The sequence below is a fragment of the Typopeltis vanoorti genome, chromosome 10 (assembly GCF_054136105.1).
Source record: "Typopeltis vanoorti isolate ZY-2024b chromosome 10, IOZ_Tvanoo_1.0, whole genome shotgun sequence".
Lineage (NCBI taxonomy): Eukaryota > Metazoa > Arthropoda > Arachnida > Uropygi > Thelyphonidae > Typopeltis > Typopeltis vanoorti.
In genome coordinates this window covers 38,222,246-38,240,653 of record NC_143558.1, presented here as the reverse complement: position 1 = coordinate 38,240,653, position 18,408 = coordinate 38,222,246, and the positions used below count along the sequence as shown (strand labels likewise).

At 34.0% G+C, this 18,408-nt stretch overlaps 1 protein-coding gene across 1 annotated transcript in view; it reads left to right on the top strand.

Annotated features, from left to right (window-relative positions):
• Positions 1 to 18,408, top strand: part of LOC150102348 (poly [ADP-ribose] polymerase tankyrase-like) — a 1,002,656-nt gene that overhangs the window by 80,659 nt on the left and 903,589 nt on the right. The window contains 1 exon segment of the mRNA XM_090399561.1: positions 16,675 to 16,797. Within this exon segment, the coding sequence (XP_090255687.1) occupies positions 16,675 to 16,797 (123 nt within the window).

The window sequence follows — 18,408 nt, the reverse complement described above, 5'->3', positions numbered from 1 at the left end:
TTCAGTAACCAAGTAATCCAACGAGCTGCTTTAGCCACTTTTGTCATGTGTCCGCTAAACTTTAATTCTCTATTCACTAACACTCTGAAGCCTCTGGCTTCATCAAATTTCTTGGAATACAGTTTCACCAATGTGGTATATAGCTGGTAATCTTTTCACCCCAAAATGCATAACCTTAGACTTTGCTGCATTAAACTGACATCCATTTTCCTTTGCCCATTCTGCCAATATATCCAAATCATCCTGCAAAATTTTGACATCATCTGTATTAACTATTGCTGTACCCAACTTCGCATCATCCCCAAATAACTGAACAGTTCCTCTCAGATCCTTTCCTATATTGTTAATGGTGAAGCAACATGCAGTAAAAATAGATACAGACTTAGGGATTTTTCCACATGTAATGACTTAAAAATTATTAATACCTTTTTTCAAGCATAAAGATTACTATAAATTCACTTGGGAAACAAGAAACTTAAAAGTATAGACAATATAATAGCTAATAGAAAAACAGATAATATGATACTAGATAGCCACGTATTTAGAAGTGTAGAAATAAAATCTGATCATCTCTTGCAAGGAAAATTAAGAATACCCTCAAGATGGTTTAAAATTAATCAAATCAGTGCTAAGAAAAATCTCCAGGAATCTTTTAGAGTTCAATTCTTGGATGGTAAAAGTATCAACTGCCCTTATTTGCAAAAAAAAAAAAAAAAAAATGGAAAACTAGAGCAAATAAAAGAATTCGATGATATAGAATGGAATAATCTAAAAAATATATTAATAAATACAGCAACCTAATGCCTCAGAACAGAAAGTAAATGGAAGAGGAGAAAAGGAATAAGAATCTGGGATGAAAACATTGATGCAATAATCAAAGATAAGAAAGAAGTGTATAAACAATGGATAAACACAAAATCACTAGAAGCAAAATTAATTATAAATACAAAAGAACATTAGCAAAAAAAAAAAGCATGCCGATAAAAGAATCGAGAAATGTGGGATAACTTCATAGCAAAATTGGAAAGAGATCTTTGCAGTGAAGAGACCAAATACAAAATTCTAAGGAATATGAATAGGGATGCAAAGGAAACAGCGAAACTTGAAATAATCAAAGAGAAAACTTGGCTGGACTTCTTCCAAAACTTATGGCAAGATAGTAACGAATCTAAAACTGACATAATGCTAACTACTAACTATACAGTGGGAAAAATAACATAAGAAAACCAACAAGCAATACAGCAAAGCAAATCAGGAAAATCCCATGCAAATGGAGTAAATATAGAATTTATAAAATATGCAAACATCCTATCATCAAACAGCTTTTAAAGTTGTTTAATGATATCTGGCAACAAGAGAAAAATCCCAGAAAGTTGGAATAAGGCAATTATCAACCCAATATATATATATATATATATATATAAAAAAAAAAAACAAAGAAAAAACACGATAAGCGCATCTGTGGTCTTTTAAATACTGGTTATAAGTTATATGCATGAATATTAACTTCAAAACTTAAATCATATGTATAAGATAAACTATGTGAAGAACAAAAAGCTTCTGAAGAGGATGATCGTGCATTGACCCAACTTTTATGTTTAAAATAATAATGGAAAAACATTATGAATATAACATAGAGATACGTTATATTTAGACTCCCAGAAGGCTTTTGACAGAGTCTTGAGGACTCCGTCTGTTGAGAAACAGTGGACTGTACTCAAGAATCTAAACATGCCAGATCAACTTCTTGCTGCAATAACTAACATGTGTCAGAACAACCAAATATCTGTAAGAATCAATGAAAAAGGGTGCTTAAGGGTTAAAGCTGTATAACTGAGAGGAAACCTCCACATAGCCTTTAAAGGAATGCAGAGAACCGACCAGGGCTTCTGACCTAATGTCCAATCCTCACCTTCTTGTGTTGCACCCTGTTAGGCATCTACCTAGATACTGAATGAACAAAGATGGGCTGACAATTTGGGATTTAGCCAACCAAACTGTATTCTTATTGGCTTAAACCAAAAGATAGAAATGATGGCACAACACAGCAGAATTTCATGCTGTCTGGGGCTTCGGCCTGTTAAACAAGGCCCCCCCCCATTGTTTTTGCCAGAGAACCAGCGAAAAAACATTACCAGAGTTAAAGATCGGTACTATCAGCATAAGAAGCCTGAGTGGCAAGGAAATGAAGCTAGCTGAGGAATTAGAACAACCAATTTACCCCTATTACCAGATCGACATAATAGGGGTGACTCATATTTAGTGTTGAATACCATAGTATTCAACTAAATATGAGGCTAATTTTCTTCAATGGCAGGCAGTCTCAAGTAGAGTGATGTCGGCAAATATCAGAATGGGGAACTGGACCATGAGACCCAGTTCCTCATTCTGTGTGGTTGGACCATAGGCACACAGAAGGTTCTACTAAGGTAGAAGTGGAGGAATTTTTTGATGCTTTAGAGAAAGCAACTGACACAATGAAAAAGGAAAAGTTGGTCCTTGGTGGGGATCTAAATGGCAGAGTAGGAAATTGTCAAACATACAAAAATATTTTGAGAAAAGCCAATAAGCCTCATTTCGGCGATGTAAACATTATTTAAATTAAGGGGATATTAAATCCCACATTGTTATAAAAAAAAACCGAATAAGAAACTCAAAGATCAGAATGAAAGAGTTTTATGCTGAATATAGTAACTATAAAAGTATCGGCGACTACTAGTGTATGCAAAAGCACGTAGTTCAAGTACATAGTACAAACTAGGGCAACTCGCAGCAAAGGTGGAGAAAGTTCTGATTGCTATTCTTAGTATTTCACATAATGTAAAACCCATCTCCTAGGAGATGTATGATGTTATACATTATGTTATGGTGGGAGGTCACTACCCAGACCGGTTTCGATCTTTATTGAGATCTCATCAGTGAGTAGCTAGACCAAATATAATACTAAGGATATAGCAAAAAGAACTTATATACTCTGCTATACAAGTTGTCAAAAAGGTGCAACCATAAATTATTTAAAATAAAGAGCCAATAGGCTTCATTTCGGCGATTTAAACATTATTTAAATTAAGGGGATATTAGAGATCGAAACCGGTCTGGGTAGTGACCTCGATTGCCCTAATTTGTACTACGTACTTGAACTACGTGCTTTAGCTTAAGCTAGTCGTCGCCAATACTTTTATAGTTACTATATTCGGCATGAAACTCTTTGATTCTGATCTTTGAGTTTCTTATATTTGGTTTTAAAACAATGTGGGAATTAATATCCCCTTAATTTAAATAATATTTTGAGAAAATTTAGAGAAAAGAGCAAAGCTAATAATAATGGCAAATACCTGTTGGATTTCTGCTCAGGACATGGTTATTACTAACCATGTCCTTTTATGTTGGAACATGGTTAGTAATAACCATGTTCCAACATAAAAATGTGCACAAATTCACATGGAGAGAAGAGGCAAGGAATAAGAAAATTCTCATCGACTATGTTATTGTCGATAGTGATGTTTTTCCCCTGGTTCAGGACACCAGAGTGTACAGAGTATTTGAAATTGGAAGTAATCTCTATTTAGTCTTGAGCAGGATAAAATTGAATTTCCTTTTGAAAAGAAAAACATATAAGAAAGTTTTAAAGCAAATAAAAGTTGAGCAGCTCTCAGATGTGAACTGTAGATTAAAATACACAAAGAATGGTGCCCATTAATTAGCCCAACTGTGTCACATGGTCATCAATTATCATCTGCATCCAGCTAGTAATTTATTTGTGCTAATTTTTCCTCCTAACTACCCTGTGAAAGAGTTTGAGAACAGGAACCAAACCTTAGAGATTCAGTGGCAAGCCTTGAAGAAAACCCTGATTGATTCAGCCAGAGAGGCATGTGGTGAGGTTGTCTGCAAGGATATAAAAATCAGAACTCTAAGGTGGACAGAGGAAGTTAAAGAGGCAGTGAAGGAAAAGAAGAAAGCATATCAAAAGTTCTTGGCAAATAAGTCTGCTTGTGCTCATAGAGAATACAGAGACAAACGTAAGAAACTAAACACTGTGTGAAACTATCTAAACAAAAGTCATGGGAGGACTTTGGCAAGAACATAGAAAATAAATATCAAGAAGGTGGCAAGATATTCTGGAGGTTGTTGAAGAAGCTCAGAAATTGAGGAAAGAGTGCTGAAAAAGTAATTAGAGATGATAAATGTGATATGAAAACTAGAGAAAGAGATATTCTTGAAAATGCAGTAATTACTTCCAAAAATTGCTAAATGATACAAGCAGTGATATCATAGTCGTAAAAAAAACACAAAACAGGCATTTAATCATGAATACATATCCATAATCGAAGTAGAAAAAGCCATCAAAGGCTTGAAATGTGGAAAGGCAGCAGGAGTAGATGATATTTGACCAGAAATGCTGAAGTATGGAGGTATAAAAGTCTTATAGTGGCTGCACTGCATAGTTCAGAAGGCCTGGACAGAGGGACGAATTCTCGATGATTGGAGTAGAGCTCTAATAGTTCCCATATATAAAAAGGGAAATAAAAAAAAAACTGAATGTGATAATTACATAGTTATTTCCCTACTGAGTATTCTTGATAAGATTTATGTAAGCATAATTGAGAAACGGATGAGAAGAATTATGGAAGAAAAGAAAAGCTGGGTGAAGAACAAGCTGGATTCAGGTCAAATAGAGGCTGTTAGGATCAGATCTTCACTTTATGATAAATAGTTGAGAAATCATCAGAATATAACAAAGATCTATATTTAAGTTTTGTAGATCTGGAAAACGCATATGACAAGGTGCCAAGACAGAAGCTATTCAAAATGCTGAAGTTGGATGATGTCAATGGGGCATTATATCAAGCAATACGTAGTCTTTACTTGAGTTGTTAGTCAGCAGTTAGAATTGAAAGAAGTACAGGAAGATAGTTTAATGTCCAATGTGGTGTCAGACAAGGATGACATTATCCTCTCTGTTATTCATTATCTATATGTATCACATTATGAAGAAAAATGGTATTAAGCCTGATATCAAAACTGGAGATGTTAATGTCAGCTCTTTGCTTTATGTAGACAATGTTATACTTATACACAAGATTCATTGACTAAAGTGAATAACTGTTGTAATAGATATGGTATGAAGGTCAGCAATAACAGGACAAAAACAATGAAAATAGGCAGAATCACTGAAAATATCAGTGGCATTGTGAATGGAGAACCTGTGGAACAAGTAAAACATTTCGGCTACTTAGGCACGATTTTTAGTGAAGATGGTAAATTAAATATGGAAATAGACAACAGAATCAACAAAGCTGGTATGGTAGGATGTCAATTGAATAATTGACATCATATCTATATTGGATGTCAAATTCATATAGAATAAGAGAGAAATTAGTCGGAACACCAAATTAGTTGTATACAAGACCGTGTTCAAACCAGTTTTAATTTATGGATCTGAGAACCGGGTCAGAAGTAAAACACTTGACCAAAGACTAGCGACCACAGTTATGAGAGTCCTGAGAAAGATTAGAGGCGTGAACAGATGCATCAGTGGCAATATTATATTAAGAACGAGGATATTAGGAAAGATCTTGATATTGTCAGCATCCAGGAATGAGTTAGCAGAGCTAATCTCAGGTGGTATGGTCACTTAAACAGAATGGGCGAGGAAAGATTAGCAAAACAAGCAAGTGTTCTCTGCCAGGTTTGCAGGAAAACGACCCAGAAGGAGACTAAGATATAGGTGGATTGATATGATACAAAAGTGCCTTAGACAATAGAAATATAATATCTGATAATGTCTTGACAAATAACAGACTTATTTGGAGGAAAGTTGTAGATAGGAAGTTAGTAATAATGTAAATTTTTCATCTAGTACTGTCATATCTGTACACCCCTTGAGGGTACATGGCAGGAGTTTGATAATGATGATCAATGGAAAAGTTACAGGATAAATCAATAAACTTTCTTTTATTGTTGCACGGTGATCAGCATTCATTTTAGAAATTATGGACTTTACAATCATGTTATAAGTAATTATTTTAATTTACTGATGTTTCGACCTTCATATTACGGTCACCATCTGGAGCATATATAAATATACAATGAGAATCTGAGTTATATTTCACACAGTAAGCTAAAGAAACAATGATTTGATCACTGGTTATTCTGGTGGCATATGATGTCTAGTTTAAAAAAAAAAAAAAAAAAAATGCAGATAAGATCACACAATATGCAAATTACTGTATATTTTTGCATATTGTGTGATCCACATATAATGCGAACTAGAAATTTTGTTTGAAAAATAGCCCTAAAATGCCATGCCCACGTATAATGCGATCTGTTAATCTTGTTCCCTAACACTATAAATAAAACAATACAAATTAACGAAAGAAATATTTATTTTAAAACAAAATGTCAAAATCCTTTAAATTCTTCATCTTTTGAGTCATCAAACATTTCATTTATAAATTCATCTATAGGCATTGCGTCATCAGTGTAGCAGTTGTCGTCATCGTCATCATGCTCTCCATTTTGTTGTGCAGCATCCTCACTTTCGTATATGATGTCATCTTTGGATCCATCCATTGAATTACTTATTCCACATTTAAGAAATGAGTGTTGAATCATTTCAGATGGTATCAAATCCCAAGCTTCTTTAACCTAGCTGGTGACTAGGGTGATCTCAGGATTCTGAAAATTCCCACCCTTTGTCATCTTCACCAAACCAGATTACATTCATTCTCTCCATTTTTCACGTAAGTGATCTTGATTAAACGGCTTAATCAAGCTGACATCAAGTGACTGCAAAACGGAAGTTAGATCACCCGGTATGACTGCTAGGTCTGTACGTAGCTCACGTGCTTTCTCTTTGCTTGCCTCCGTTAAATGCACCCGGAACATATCCCAGACCAACATGCTTTATTGATGTAACAAGCTGCCTGGATGTATGCTCCATACTTGATCCAGCCAAAATTGTACACCTACATCTTCATCCATCCAACCTTTCTGATTGGTGCGAACAAAGATACTTGGTGGAAATTTCATATGCTTTGGAATTGTCTTCCTTTTAAATATCACTGTCGGCTTTAATTTGGTTCCGTCTGCCATGCATGCTAGAACAACGGTAAAATGCAATTTTTCATGTCCTGTTGTTTTTATGAGGACACTCTTTTCACCAACTGAGTTTACTGTTCGATTCCCAGGCATATCAAAGTACATGGATGTCTCATCCATATTGCCTATTTGGGAAAGTTCAATTCCGTGACACTTCCGTAATTTTATGATAAATTTATGGAAGGACTCCACTTTTTCTTCAAACTGCTTTGGTAACTTCTATGCAATTTTTGTTCGTTGTCGTAATGTTAATGCTTTGCGTTCTATAAATCTGTTGCACCACCCAGGCGAAGCAAGAAAAGATGAAATACCTGGTGTGGCCTCTTGAATTTACCATTCTTGAGTTGTAGAGCTCGAAAAAGAATTGTATTTCTGGTTACTATATTGCCATCTTGTCGTTACGTCAAAATCCATTCATTTAGCTCTTCTTCGAGTTCTGGAAAGGATGCTTCATCTCCACGACGGGCATGTTTCGTTTTGGGGATTTTTTCAAGACTGTCTTCTTGCTTATGCCAAAGTCTAATATTACTCTCTGCTACACCAAATTCTCTTATAGCAACACTGTTATTATGTTCTTCTGCAAACTGCATGACATGCAATATAAATCCTGATTTACTGGAAACAGACACATGCTGGCCAATATGTACACATAAACTCCTACCACCACCACCCAACACAAAAACTAGGTGTCATTAATACTTTAATGACACCTAGTTTTTAATGGCACTGAAATTAAAGCAAACAGTGGAAGAAGGATTGGTACCATATAGAAACGTTTTTAGCGGAATGAAAAAGCAAGACGTCAGACAGAAAATAAGATATATTTTCGTAAAGTTACACTGAGTGTACCTGCACTTCCATCTCCTCTGTCTTTGCTGCCCCTGATTCAGCAAGACCAACTCCCTCGCCTCAGCTTACTCACTGTAAAGACGACAAGGATAAAGATTTATGATGATCCACTTAACGAATAGTGAATAATCATCATGTTGTACAGTTAACATCTGTTGTGTGTGTGTGAATGCCTTTGTGTGAAAATCTAATAGCTTTACGTCAAGAACTGTATGAGACTTTTTGTGTCATCATTGCCTAAGCATTCATCATGTAGAACATCGTGTGCAGGACCAATCCTTACATAGGCATAAGTCGAGTGATGTTCAACATAAAATTAATAATCTGTTAGTTATTGTTTTATAACTTTGCTTTCAAAGAGTACATTATTGTACAGTATGCCTCTTTCTCGTAATTGGAGGAACTGCATATCAGCTTATCACAGATAAGTGGTTTTTTTTTTTAAAGGTAATATGTCCAATACTGTATTATGAAATGACTATTATGCTATAAAACTTTTATGACAGTTCATTCATTAGTGTATAGGCTAGGCTTCTGTGAAGTAATTGTATTGATTACACTAGGCTGCCATAAAACAATCGTATTGCTGCTGCTTCATTATCGATGCATGAATTGTTGATGAAGCAGCAGCAACCTGTAAATAAATATGAATATCTTTTTTACATTGTCTTTTCCTATTTAATGTTTAGTGGTAATATGCACATTATAACATCTGTTTTGTATCATATAAGAACTACTGATGTATGTACTGACAGACAGATGATTCGTAAACTTACGGTATCAATAAATACAATATAGTACTGTAAATGTATTTTCTCTTAAGTATAGTCGCTGGGAAAAATCCCATGTTACTCCTCTTAAACACTATTATTATAATTACAGCTATTATAGTCTGTTTAGGGGTGTCCCTTATTTAAATACATTGGCTATCAATACTCAAGAGGGGTATATATATTTAGGGCATTATTGTATTTAAATAAGGGACACTCCTAAACAAAAACAGGATATAATAGCCGTAATTATAATAATAGTATTTTCACTTTCATATGATTTTCTTAATAACATTTTATTTTCTCTAGCTTACTTTATTTAATAATACAGTATATAATTCATATAATTATACAGTGTATAATGTACAAAATATGTGTTAATTGACTGTGTTATCGGTAAGGTTTTTGTTCAACAGTGGTCTTTAGTAGTTAAGTTTTTGGAGAGTCAAAAGTTGTATGTGGATTTTCGACTGCATGGGGGGGGGGTTGCAAAGGTGGAGCAAGCTACCAACACTCCTATCTCAGTATCTCCTATAATGCAAAACACATCTCCTTGTAGTGGCCCTTCCCTTAATGCATAACATTAGACATATCTGCAAGGAGATGTGTTTTGCATTATAGGAGATACTGAGACAGGAGTGTTGGTAGCTTGCTCCACCTTTGCAACGAGTTGCCCTGGTGTTGTACCACCTTACCCCAGTCCTGAAGATACTTTCAGGTGCAAACTTTGTTTGCTCACACTTGGATAAAGGATTAAACTAAATTTATTATTATTCCCATCCTTGCTCTGGATTACTATTAAAAGAAAGATTTTGTATTGGGGGGGGAGGGGGGGAGGCAGATGTACACATATTCACCAAACTAAAATTATTGTTGATTAGAATGCTAAATAGTCGTCTTAGATCATATGCAATCCCAAATTAATATCACTGAATTGATGGAAGCTTGCCATATTAAACAGTGGAAAGCTTTAAATGTCGCATTCATTTCCTTTTGTAATGCCGTAATACAATCTATACTGGGAAATTCAATAATTTATCAAAATATAGAATGAATTTGGATTAAATCGACAGTTGAATTGCTTTTGTCACTTTTAGTATTGTAGTGTTGGTGGAAGTTTTTCCACTTGGTTATACTATAAATTAAAGATGCTAAGAAATTATATTCTTTGTTTAATCCTTTATCCAAGTGTAAGCAAACAAGGTTTGCACCTGAAGTATTTTCACTGCTAGTCAACTCGTATATAGAAGCTAATGACTTCACATCACTTGCCTTAGTATCCCATAATGCAAAGCACATCCTTATGGACATGTATAAAGCTATGCATTATGGGAAGGGTCACTACCCAGACCCATTTATTTTAATAGTATTTTACTTTGATCTTGGTATCACCTCTAGGTCTGGCTCCCACTGATGAGACCCCAATAAAGGCCAAAACCAGTTTGGGTAGTGACCCTTCCCATAATGCATGGCTTTATACATGTCCTTACATGCATGCATAAAGCTAAACAAAAATAAAAATAAATAAATAGAAACAAAGAAACTTCGATTTGATGGAGATATCATCTGGAAATAGTGTTGCTGAGTTTCATGATTTTCTTTAATCTATCAACTCCTCCCACCAAAAAATAAAATTCATTCTGGAATTTGAAAATGAAGGTAGGGCATCATCTATGTTCATCCTCCTTGCACCAAGTATCACAAAAACTAGGTATGATACATATGCTCAAAAAAAAAAAAAAAAGCTGTATTACAAAAGATGAAAAACTGAAGGAAGAATTTCAGTCTCCACTTCAACTACTTGTGCAACGGATATTCTAAGAAATTCTTACAAAAAATATTATCTTCCACTCCTGCTCAGCAACAAAATCCTAGCATTCTTAGTTGACATTCTCACAACTTCTTTGACTTTGCTCGAGATTTCTAGTCTCCTCGAATCTCATGACGAGTGTCCTTCAAGTCCATTTTAACTACACTAGATTTATTTTGTCAACCTAAAGACCACAACCCTTTGTAACAAACATCTTGGGGGGTTTATAATATTCTGTTTTTATGGCCTTTTTTTTACATAGGGCAGACATCTAAGAGTTTGGATATTAGACAGAAAGAACATATTGGAAACTTTAATAACAACAGAGAAGCTTGGACCTAGCTTTTCATTTCTCTCACACATAACACTGAATGGGATAAGAGCTCCATGCCTTGTATAGACAATTTCATTGCTCGTAACATAAAGAATCTACTATGGTCATCTGCTCACAGGGCATACTCAGTAGGAACCAAGGAACGATCCTGTGTGATATTTAGAAATCAGCAACCTGTGACAGCTCCCATGCTCTGTGGTTTCTGTTTCAACTTGTAACAGTTCCTACATGTTTTTATTTTAGTAATGTAATAGTTCATTATTATTACCCAAGACACTATGGAGTCAAAGACTCATCATGTTGGCCTTTTATTGTATTTTTGTTTGTCTCAGCCCAGAAGAGGTCACCAGTATCTGTGGCAAAACTAGTCGGTTTTCATTTTTATATTATTATGGCAAAATAAACCCGAAGTATTTCTCTTTATAATTGTAATATTTTACTAACATACAGAAATACAGTTTATCCTTGTAGAATCAACGTTTCTTCTGAACATAATGTTTTCCTGTGAATGCATATTTAAGGAAGCCTGTGAAATTGATCAACCATCCAGATCTAAACAATAATGGTGGCACAATTCACTTTAGGACTATAGGCAATAATTTCAACTCTTATTAAATCAATACTGTTTTTGTTCTCATTTATATCTGTAATCTCCAGTTTAATTTATCTCTTAATGATTTTTAACAAATAACAGGACTCTAGCTTTGATGTGAGGATTTTTTTCCCCACCACTGGCCCGACTCCCACATTGAGTCAGGCCAGTAGGGTTAATGGTTGACCAGATTAGTGTGAATTCAGCATACTATGTAGATTGGAACATAGCTTGTTTCTTTGTGTATATATATGTATACTCCAGATGGTGATCTTGATATGAAGGTAGATTATTTTGATTTATATTAAACTGAAGTTTTATTATAGTATAGTAGTTGTTTCCATAATTTTTAAAAATGAGTGTTGAGCAAAAAACTGCAGTTCCCCATTCAGTATATATATTTGAACATAAATGCTCAAATATATAGGTACGAATTATACAGTGTAGCTACTGTAAAACTTTCATGGTCAGAGTGTTAAATTCTAGATGATTGGAATAGAGCTATCATAGTACTGCCCATCTAATTAAAGGACAAAATACAACAATGGGAAAATTGTAGAAGAGTTCCTGCTGAGTGTTCCTAGTAAGATTTATGCAAGTACTTAAAGCTAGGAAAAAGTTCTTAGAAAACAAAGCATTGCAGAATTGTTCATCTGAATGAATAATAGTACTGAAATATCTTATTTTCAATACTGGTCCATTTATCCAAAGTAAGACTAAGATGGTTATCCATTTCTGTTAATTCTTTAATTTTTGATATTGCTTTTCTTTTTTTATCTTCACGGTACAAAATTAACTTAAGATATCTGTCTGGGTCTTTGTTAATATATAATTCTTTTTTTGATATTGATTTTTTTTTTTTTTTAAAAATAACGAAACCTGTGGTGCGATCATAATTAAAAGAAACACACATATTAACCACAGTGAAAAATATTTAATTGTAAATATTTCATCCTAAGTATCTTAGGACATCATCAGTACAATAGTTTTAAACAATAATAGGAATAACATACAGTTAGGGCGCATGATTACAATAGAATCTCATTAAATGTGCATAACGTGCTACAGTAGTACAAAAAAAAAATTAACACAATTTTGTATGACAATTTCCCATACTTTAGGAATAGTAAGTACGTTGTTGCAGTTTAAGTTTGGTCTGTGTAGTAGGGCTTCAGAACTTTCTTTGTATAAACATTCATGTTTATATAAAGATCTATGTAAAAGTTTAGCCTTTTCCCAATGGATCCTATGGTTTGGATTTTCAATTCCGTGTTGAGAGAGGCCAGATTTCTGCGGTTTAAAAAGACGAATGTGGTCTTGATGTTCCGAGATGCCTTTCTGAACAGACCTACCTGTCTGTCCAAAGTAAGATAATTTGCATGAGCATGGAATCTCATAAATTCCAGGCAACATCAAAGGTGAGAGTTTGTCCTTAGGAGAAGGTAACAAGTTGTAAATTTGGTTGATAGGTTTGTAAGTAGTGGCAAAATTGTATTTCTTCATAATTTTAGAAAGACGTTCTGAGATGCCTTTAACGTAAGGTATGGGAATCCTATGGACTTCTTCCTGTCTGGTTTGATGTATGGAGAAGTGACTACTGATGATTTTTTGAGTTGTTTTAGGATTATATCCATTTAGAATAGCTGTATTTTTGATTACTTCTAATTCCTGGTTTAAAAATTCTTCAGAGGAGCAGAATTTGTGTGCTCTGGAAACTAGTGATTTAATAATGCCAGATTTCTGAGATTGTTGATGAGCAGAAGAATTGTGAATGTAGCGACCTGAGAATGTAGACTTGCGAAAGACAGACGTGGCGATGGAACCGTCTTCTTTTCTTTGGATGTGTAAATCCAAAAAGTAGATACCCTGTGGAGATTCTTTTTCTAATGTAAAGTTGATGTGATGATGAAGAAGGTTAATTTATCTAGAAACAGTTGTAATTCATGTTCGGGGATGATCCCAGACTGCAAATACGTCGTCGACATATCTTAACCAAATTTTTGGTTTGGGTTCAAAAGTGAATATTTTTTCCTCAAGGTGTTCTAGAAAGAAGTTTGCTAGATTTGGTGATAAAGGAGATCCCATTGCTGTTCCTTCTTCTTGCTTGTAAATTTGACCTTTCCAGGTGAAGTAACCTGATGCAATAACAAACTTGAACAATTCAACTATATCAGACGGAAATTTTTGAGTTAGTAATTCTATTGTTTCTTTATGGGGAATGTTTGTGAAGAGGGAAACAATGTCGAAGGTGATTAACAAGTCAGTTTTTGATAGTTGAATGTCTTTAATTTTTGTGTGAAACTCAGTAGAATTTTTGATTGAAGAAACTGAGTGGCCTATGTGAGGGCAGAGAAGGTTAGATAAGAATCTTGATAACTTGTATGTTGGACAGCTGATACAGTCTATGACAGGGTCTAAGTGGAACATTAGTTTTGTGTAGCTTAGGTAAGCCATACATTCTAGGAGGTCTTGCATGGTATGTCTTAAGTTTTTTGATTGTTTCTTCATCTAAGGAGGAAGTTTCATTAAGTAACTAATTTAATTTTCTGAGTTGCCGTTTCGTAGGATCATAATCCAATTTGGCGTAAGTATTACGATCTCGAAGAAGTAAATTCATTTTTCGGTCATATGAATTGGTATCAAGAACCACAGTGGTATTTCCTTTATCAGCTCTAGTAATGATTATATTTTTGTTATGTTTTAAGGAAATAATAGCTTTCAATTCTGATGGTGGGATATTTAATTCTGAAGGTTTGGCATTGTAGATCACTTTAGCTACTTCAAATCGAAGTCTGTTGGCTTCAATACTGGAGAGGTGTTTGACGTTTATTTCTATATTATGTATGAATACTAAATATGGGAAACACGTTGGTGAAATCGCAAATTTATGGCTTCTTGCTGGAACATTTAATTCATCTTTTGTTAGTGGATGGTTAGATAAATTGAGTACCCATTTTTCCATTGGTAATTTGTTAGTGATCTTTTTTGATCGATTTAATAGATTAAGGTATTTAATATGTAGAGCACTATTGCTTTTATCAGAAGCTTTTTTTACTGAATTCTTTGAGACAGTTATAATTAATTGTAGTAGTTCTTGATTTAACGTATTTGACAAGTCTGTTTCTAGTTCTGTAATATTTAAATTGTTTGTTGCTAGTTCATGCTTAGACACTCGTAACTGATTGAGTAGTAAGGATTGCTTTTTGATAGATTTTATGGGCACCTGGAGATTTGAATGCTTCCTTCAGTTTTGCAAAGGTTGGAATAAGATTATCGTGTCTGCACTTTTTTAAAAAAGACATTCTAGCTCGTAGCTTACCCTGTTTTAATTGCAGTTTTCCTAGTAAGTCTTCTGTGCCGTCATTTCCCCGTGAACTTTACGCATAAACTTTACGTTAGCAGAAGAATCTCCACAGGGTATCTCCTTTTTGGATTTACACATCCAAAGAAAAGAAGACAGTTCCATCACCACGTCTGTCTTTCGCAAGTCTACATTCTCAGGTTGCTACATTCACAATTCTTCTGCTCATCATCCAGCTCAGAAATCTGGCATTATTAAATCAATAGTTTCCAGAGCATACAAATTCTGCTCCTCTGAAGAATCTTTAAACCAGGAATTAGAAGTAATCAAAAATACAGCCATCCTAAATGGATATAATCCTAAAACAACTAAAAAAAATCATCAGTAGTCACTTCTCCACACATCAAACCAGACAGGAAGAAGTCCATAGGATTCCCATACCTTACGTTAAAGGCATCTCAGATCGTCTTTCTAAAATTATGAAGAAATACAATTTTGCCACTACTTACAAACCTATCAACCAAATTTACAACTTGTTACCTTCTCCTAAGGAAAAACTCTCACCTTTGATGTTGCTTGGTGTTTATGAGATTCCATGCTCATGCAAATTATCTTACTTTGGACAGACAGGTAGGTCTGTTCAGAAACAGATCTCGGAACATCAAGACCACATTTGTCTTTTTAAACCGCAGAAATCTGGCCTCTCTCAACACGGAATTGAAAATCCAAACCATAGGATCCATTGGGAAAAGTCTAAACTTTTACATAGATCTTTATATAAACATGAACGTTTATACAAAGAAAGTTCTGAAGCCCATGCAAATAAAATAAGAAAATTACACAGACCAACAACATTCTTACTATTCCTAAAGTATGGAAAATTGTCATACAAAATTGTGTTAATTTTTTTTTTTTTAATCTAGATATCTTGTGTAACTTTCTTATTTTATTTTAAATTGACCATCAGCCTAATTTCTTTTTGAGATATTTGAAAGTTCTGTATTTTCCTCTGCCATTCTTCTAAAATGTGATTCATTTGTATGTTATGATTGCCTCATCATTCACTGGTTTTTGATCCTTTACACGAAATCTGTTTGGACAATAATTGCACAGAACTGCTTCCTCATTTTTACATTTAGTGTTTCTTAATTTCAGTTTGATTTATTTTTATTTTGAAGCTAAAGTGGAAATATTAAAGTTATAAATAATACTCTTGCTAATATAACTTCACCGTACAAGTTCATGACAGCATGAAATTTCATTGGCTATTGGTGGTGTCATCTTTTGTTTTTGTTTAACTAACAAACTGTCTTTTAAGAGGGTTAATTCTGTGAATGAATCAACTCGAAGCAGATGTGTATTAAAAATGTACTGTGTGGCTGTTTTGTTCAACTTGATGTATAGTCATATAATCATATGATTGTATTATATATGAAAGAAACACAAATCTATGTATAAAATAATATTATATATTTTTTACATTCTTTAACTAATTTTATTAAAAAGTAGAAAAATTATAATAAATTTGAGACTTCTGTTTTTAGATATTTAAATTTATGTAGGATCTCATGAAAGAAAGGAATCTCAGGCTGTTCTTCCTGGGACTCAAAACAATAAAGAATTTGCAAAATAATTACATTTGAAATGCAGGTTTTTAAATTTTGAAATGTGATTTAACAGTTGAAGACATTTCTTATTAACCTAGGAAACTCATTTAGTGTGAAAAATTGAGACTAGACATTATAAAAAGAAAAAAGAAGGGGTGGATGGATCATTTACTTGTATGCATGTTAGTTCTGTATACATGTTATTTTTAGATTTTGAACTTTACTTTCTGCATTATAATTTAGTAGGAGTAGCTTATTTTTCTAGTTAAAAACTTTGCTTATTGAGTATTTTTTCCTTTTATTTTAGGTAATTTTTTTGTGTGTAGGACAGCCCAAAATGTGTATAAAAGCAGTAAAAGATTTAAAATACAGTGGATGAATAACGACAAGGAACCAGATAAATATACTCCAGACTTCTATGATCACACGGGTATGTATGTATATCAAACCACTTAAATTGCTGTTTATTGTTAGTATGATACTTCTTTTTCACCTGTCAGATGATGGGTCGAGTCCCTTATGAAATCTTTGCCATCTGGCTCTATCTCTGGCCATTTTTGTCATCTTCCTGAAGCTCAATAATTGTGACCTTTCCTTCAAAGATTGTAGCGAAGTTCTTTTTAGTCTGCCTCTTGATTGTCTTCTTCCAGTGATTCCATTCAAGACTATATTTGATAATCTCTGAGAGGGCATTCTCTGGAGTGTTGTCCAAACTATGTATGATAGCAAAATTTATTAAACTTCTATACAGAAATATTCCACCTACTACAAAAAGCCAATTGAAAGACCTTCAAATTATCTGAACGGTAGACAAATAGAACTTGTATCTTGTGTTGTGTTCATTTAGGTGAAGCTTTCTTGGATTGTTTTGTTACTATTATGGTTTTTATTGCTTTTTCATCTTGGCCACAGGGAGTGGCCGAGATGAAATATCTTCAGGGAGTGCAATATGAGGCTTGTAACTTGCACACACATGGGCAATAAAAAATAAGTGAAACACATGGACAAAAATAATTTGAGTTCTGACTAGGTGGGGTGCCATCTCTGGACACCTGTTGTCAGCCTAGGATATAAACTGGTATCTCAAAGTATTAGTGTTTCCCATATTTTGAGAAGTTTTATGCAACCATATTTGTTCAGATTAAGGCTCATTTTTCAGAGCAGCTGCAAATTTTAAACCAGTCTTTCTCTTCAAAATTGGTTGCGATGGAGGATAGAGGTATCTCTCAATTCATTCTATGAGCAGTATCCATAGCATGGTCTACAAGGCTTGATTGATCATAATCATGACTACAGATATATTTTTTTTTATGCTCTTTTATGCAGATGGTGGCTGATCTTTGTCTGTCCTCTGCTCAGAAAGAATTATTAAAAATTAAAAAATACACACATAATAGTACAATAGTGTTTTGGATTTTAAACACATGGTCTCAAGTTCAGCCTCTTCATATAGTAGTTAACCTGCTTTCAAAAAAGGCTTAGTGAAGCTTCCATTAATGTCTTGGCTGCAATTTTCCCATTGCACTTGAACAAATACTGACACTAGACCTAATGTTCAGCATTGAATGTGGAATTCATAACTTGGTTCCAGAAATAGCTAATAACATTATGCTTCACATTGCAGCTTCTTTTCTAGATCTTTTCCTCTGAAAAGACATCGATCATCCTGCCAACTTAGTTCTCTCAAGAAATTATGCAAAGAAATTAAAGATGTTAAGAAATTATATTCTTAGTTTCATCTTTTATCCAAGTGTAAGCAAACAAAGTTTGTGCATGAAATCACTTCATGACTGGAATACTTGTATATAGAGGCTAATGAGTTCAAATCTTAGTATCTCTTAATGCAAAGTACCTCAGTAAAGTATAATAAATTTATTTATTTAGTAGGTAGACCTAGTTAATACCAAGTTTGTAGCGAACAAAACTTACATTCTCACTGAGACCTCAATAAAGGTTGAAACCAGTCTGGGTAGTGACCTTCTCTCATAATGTAGAACAATAATACAGCTCCTAGGAGTTAAGTTCACATTATGGGTAAATA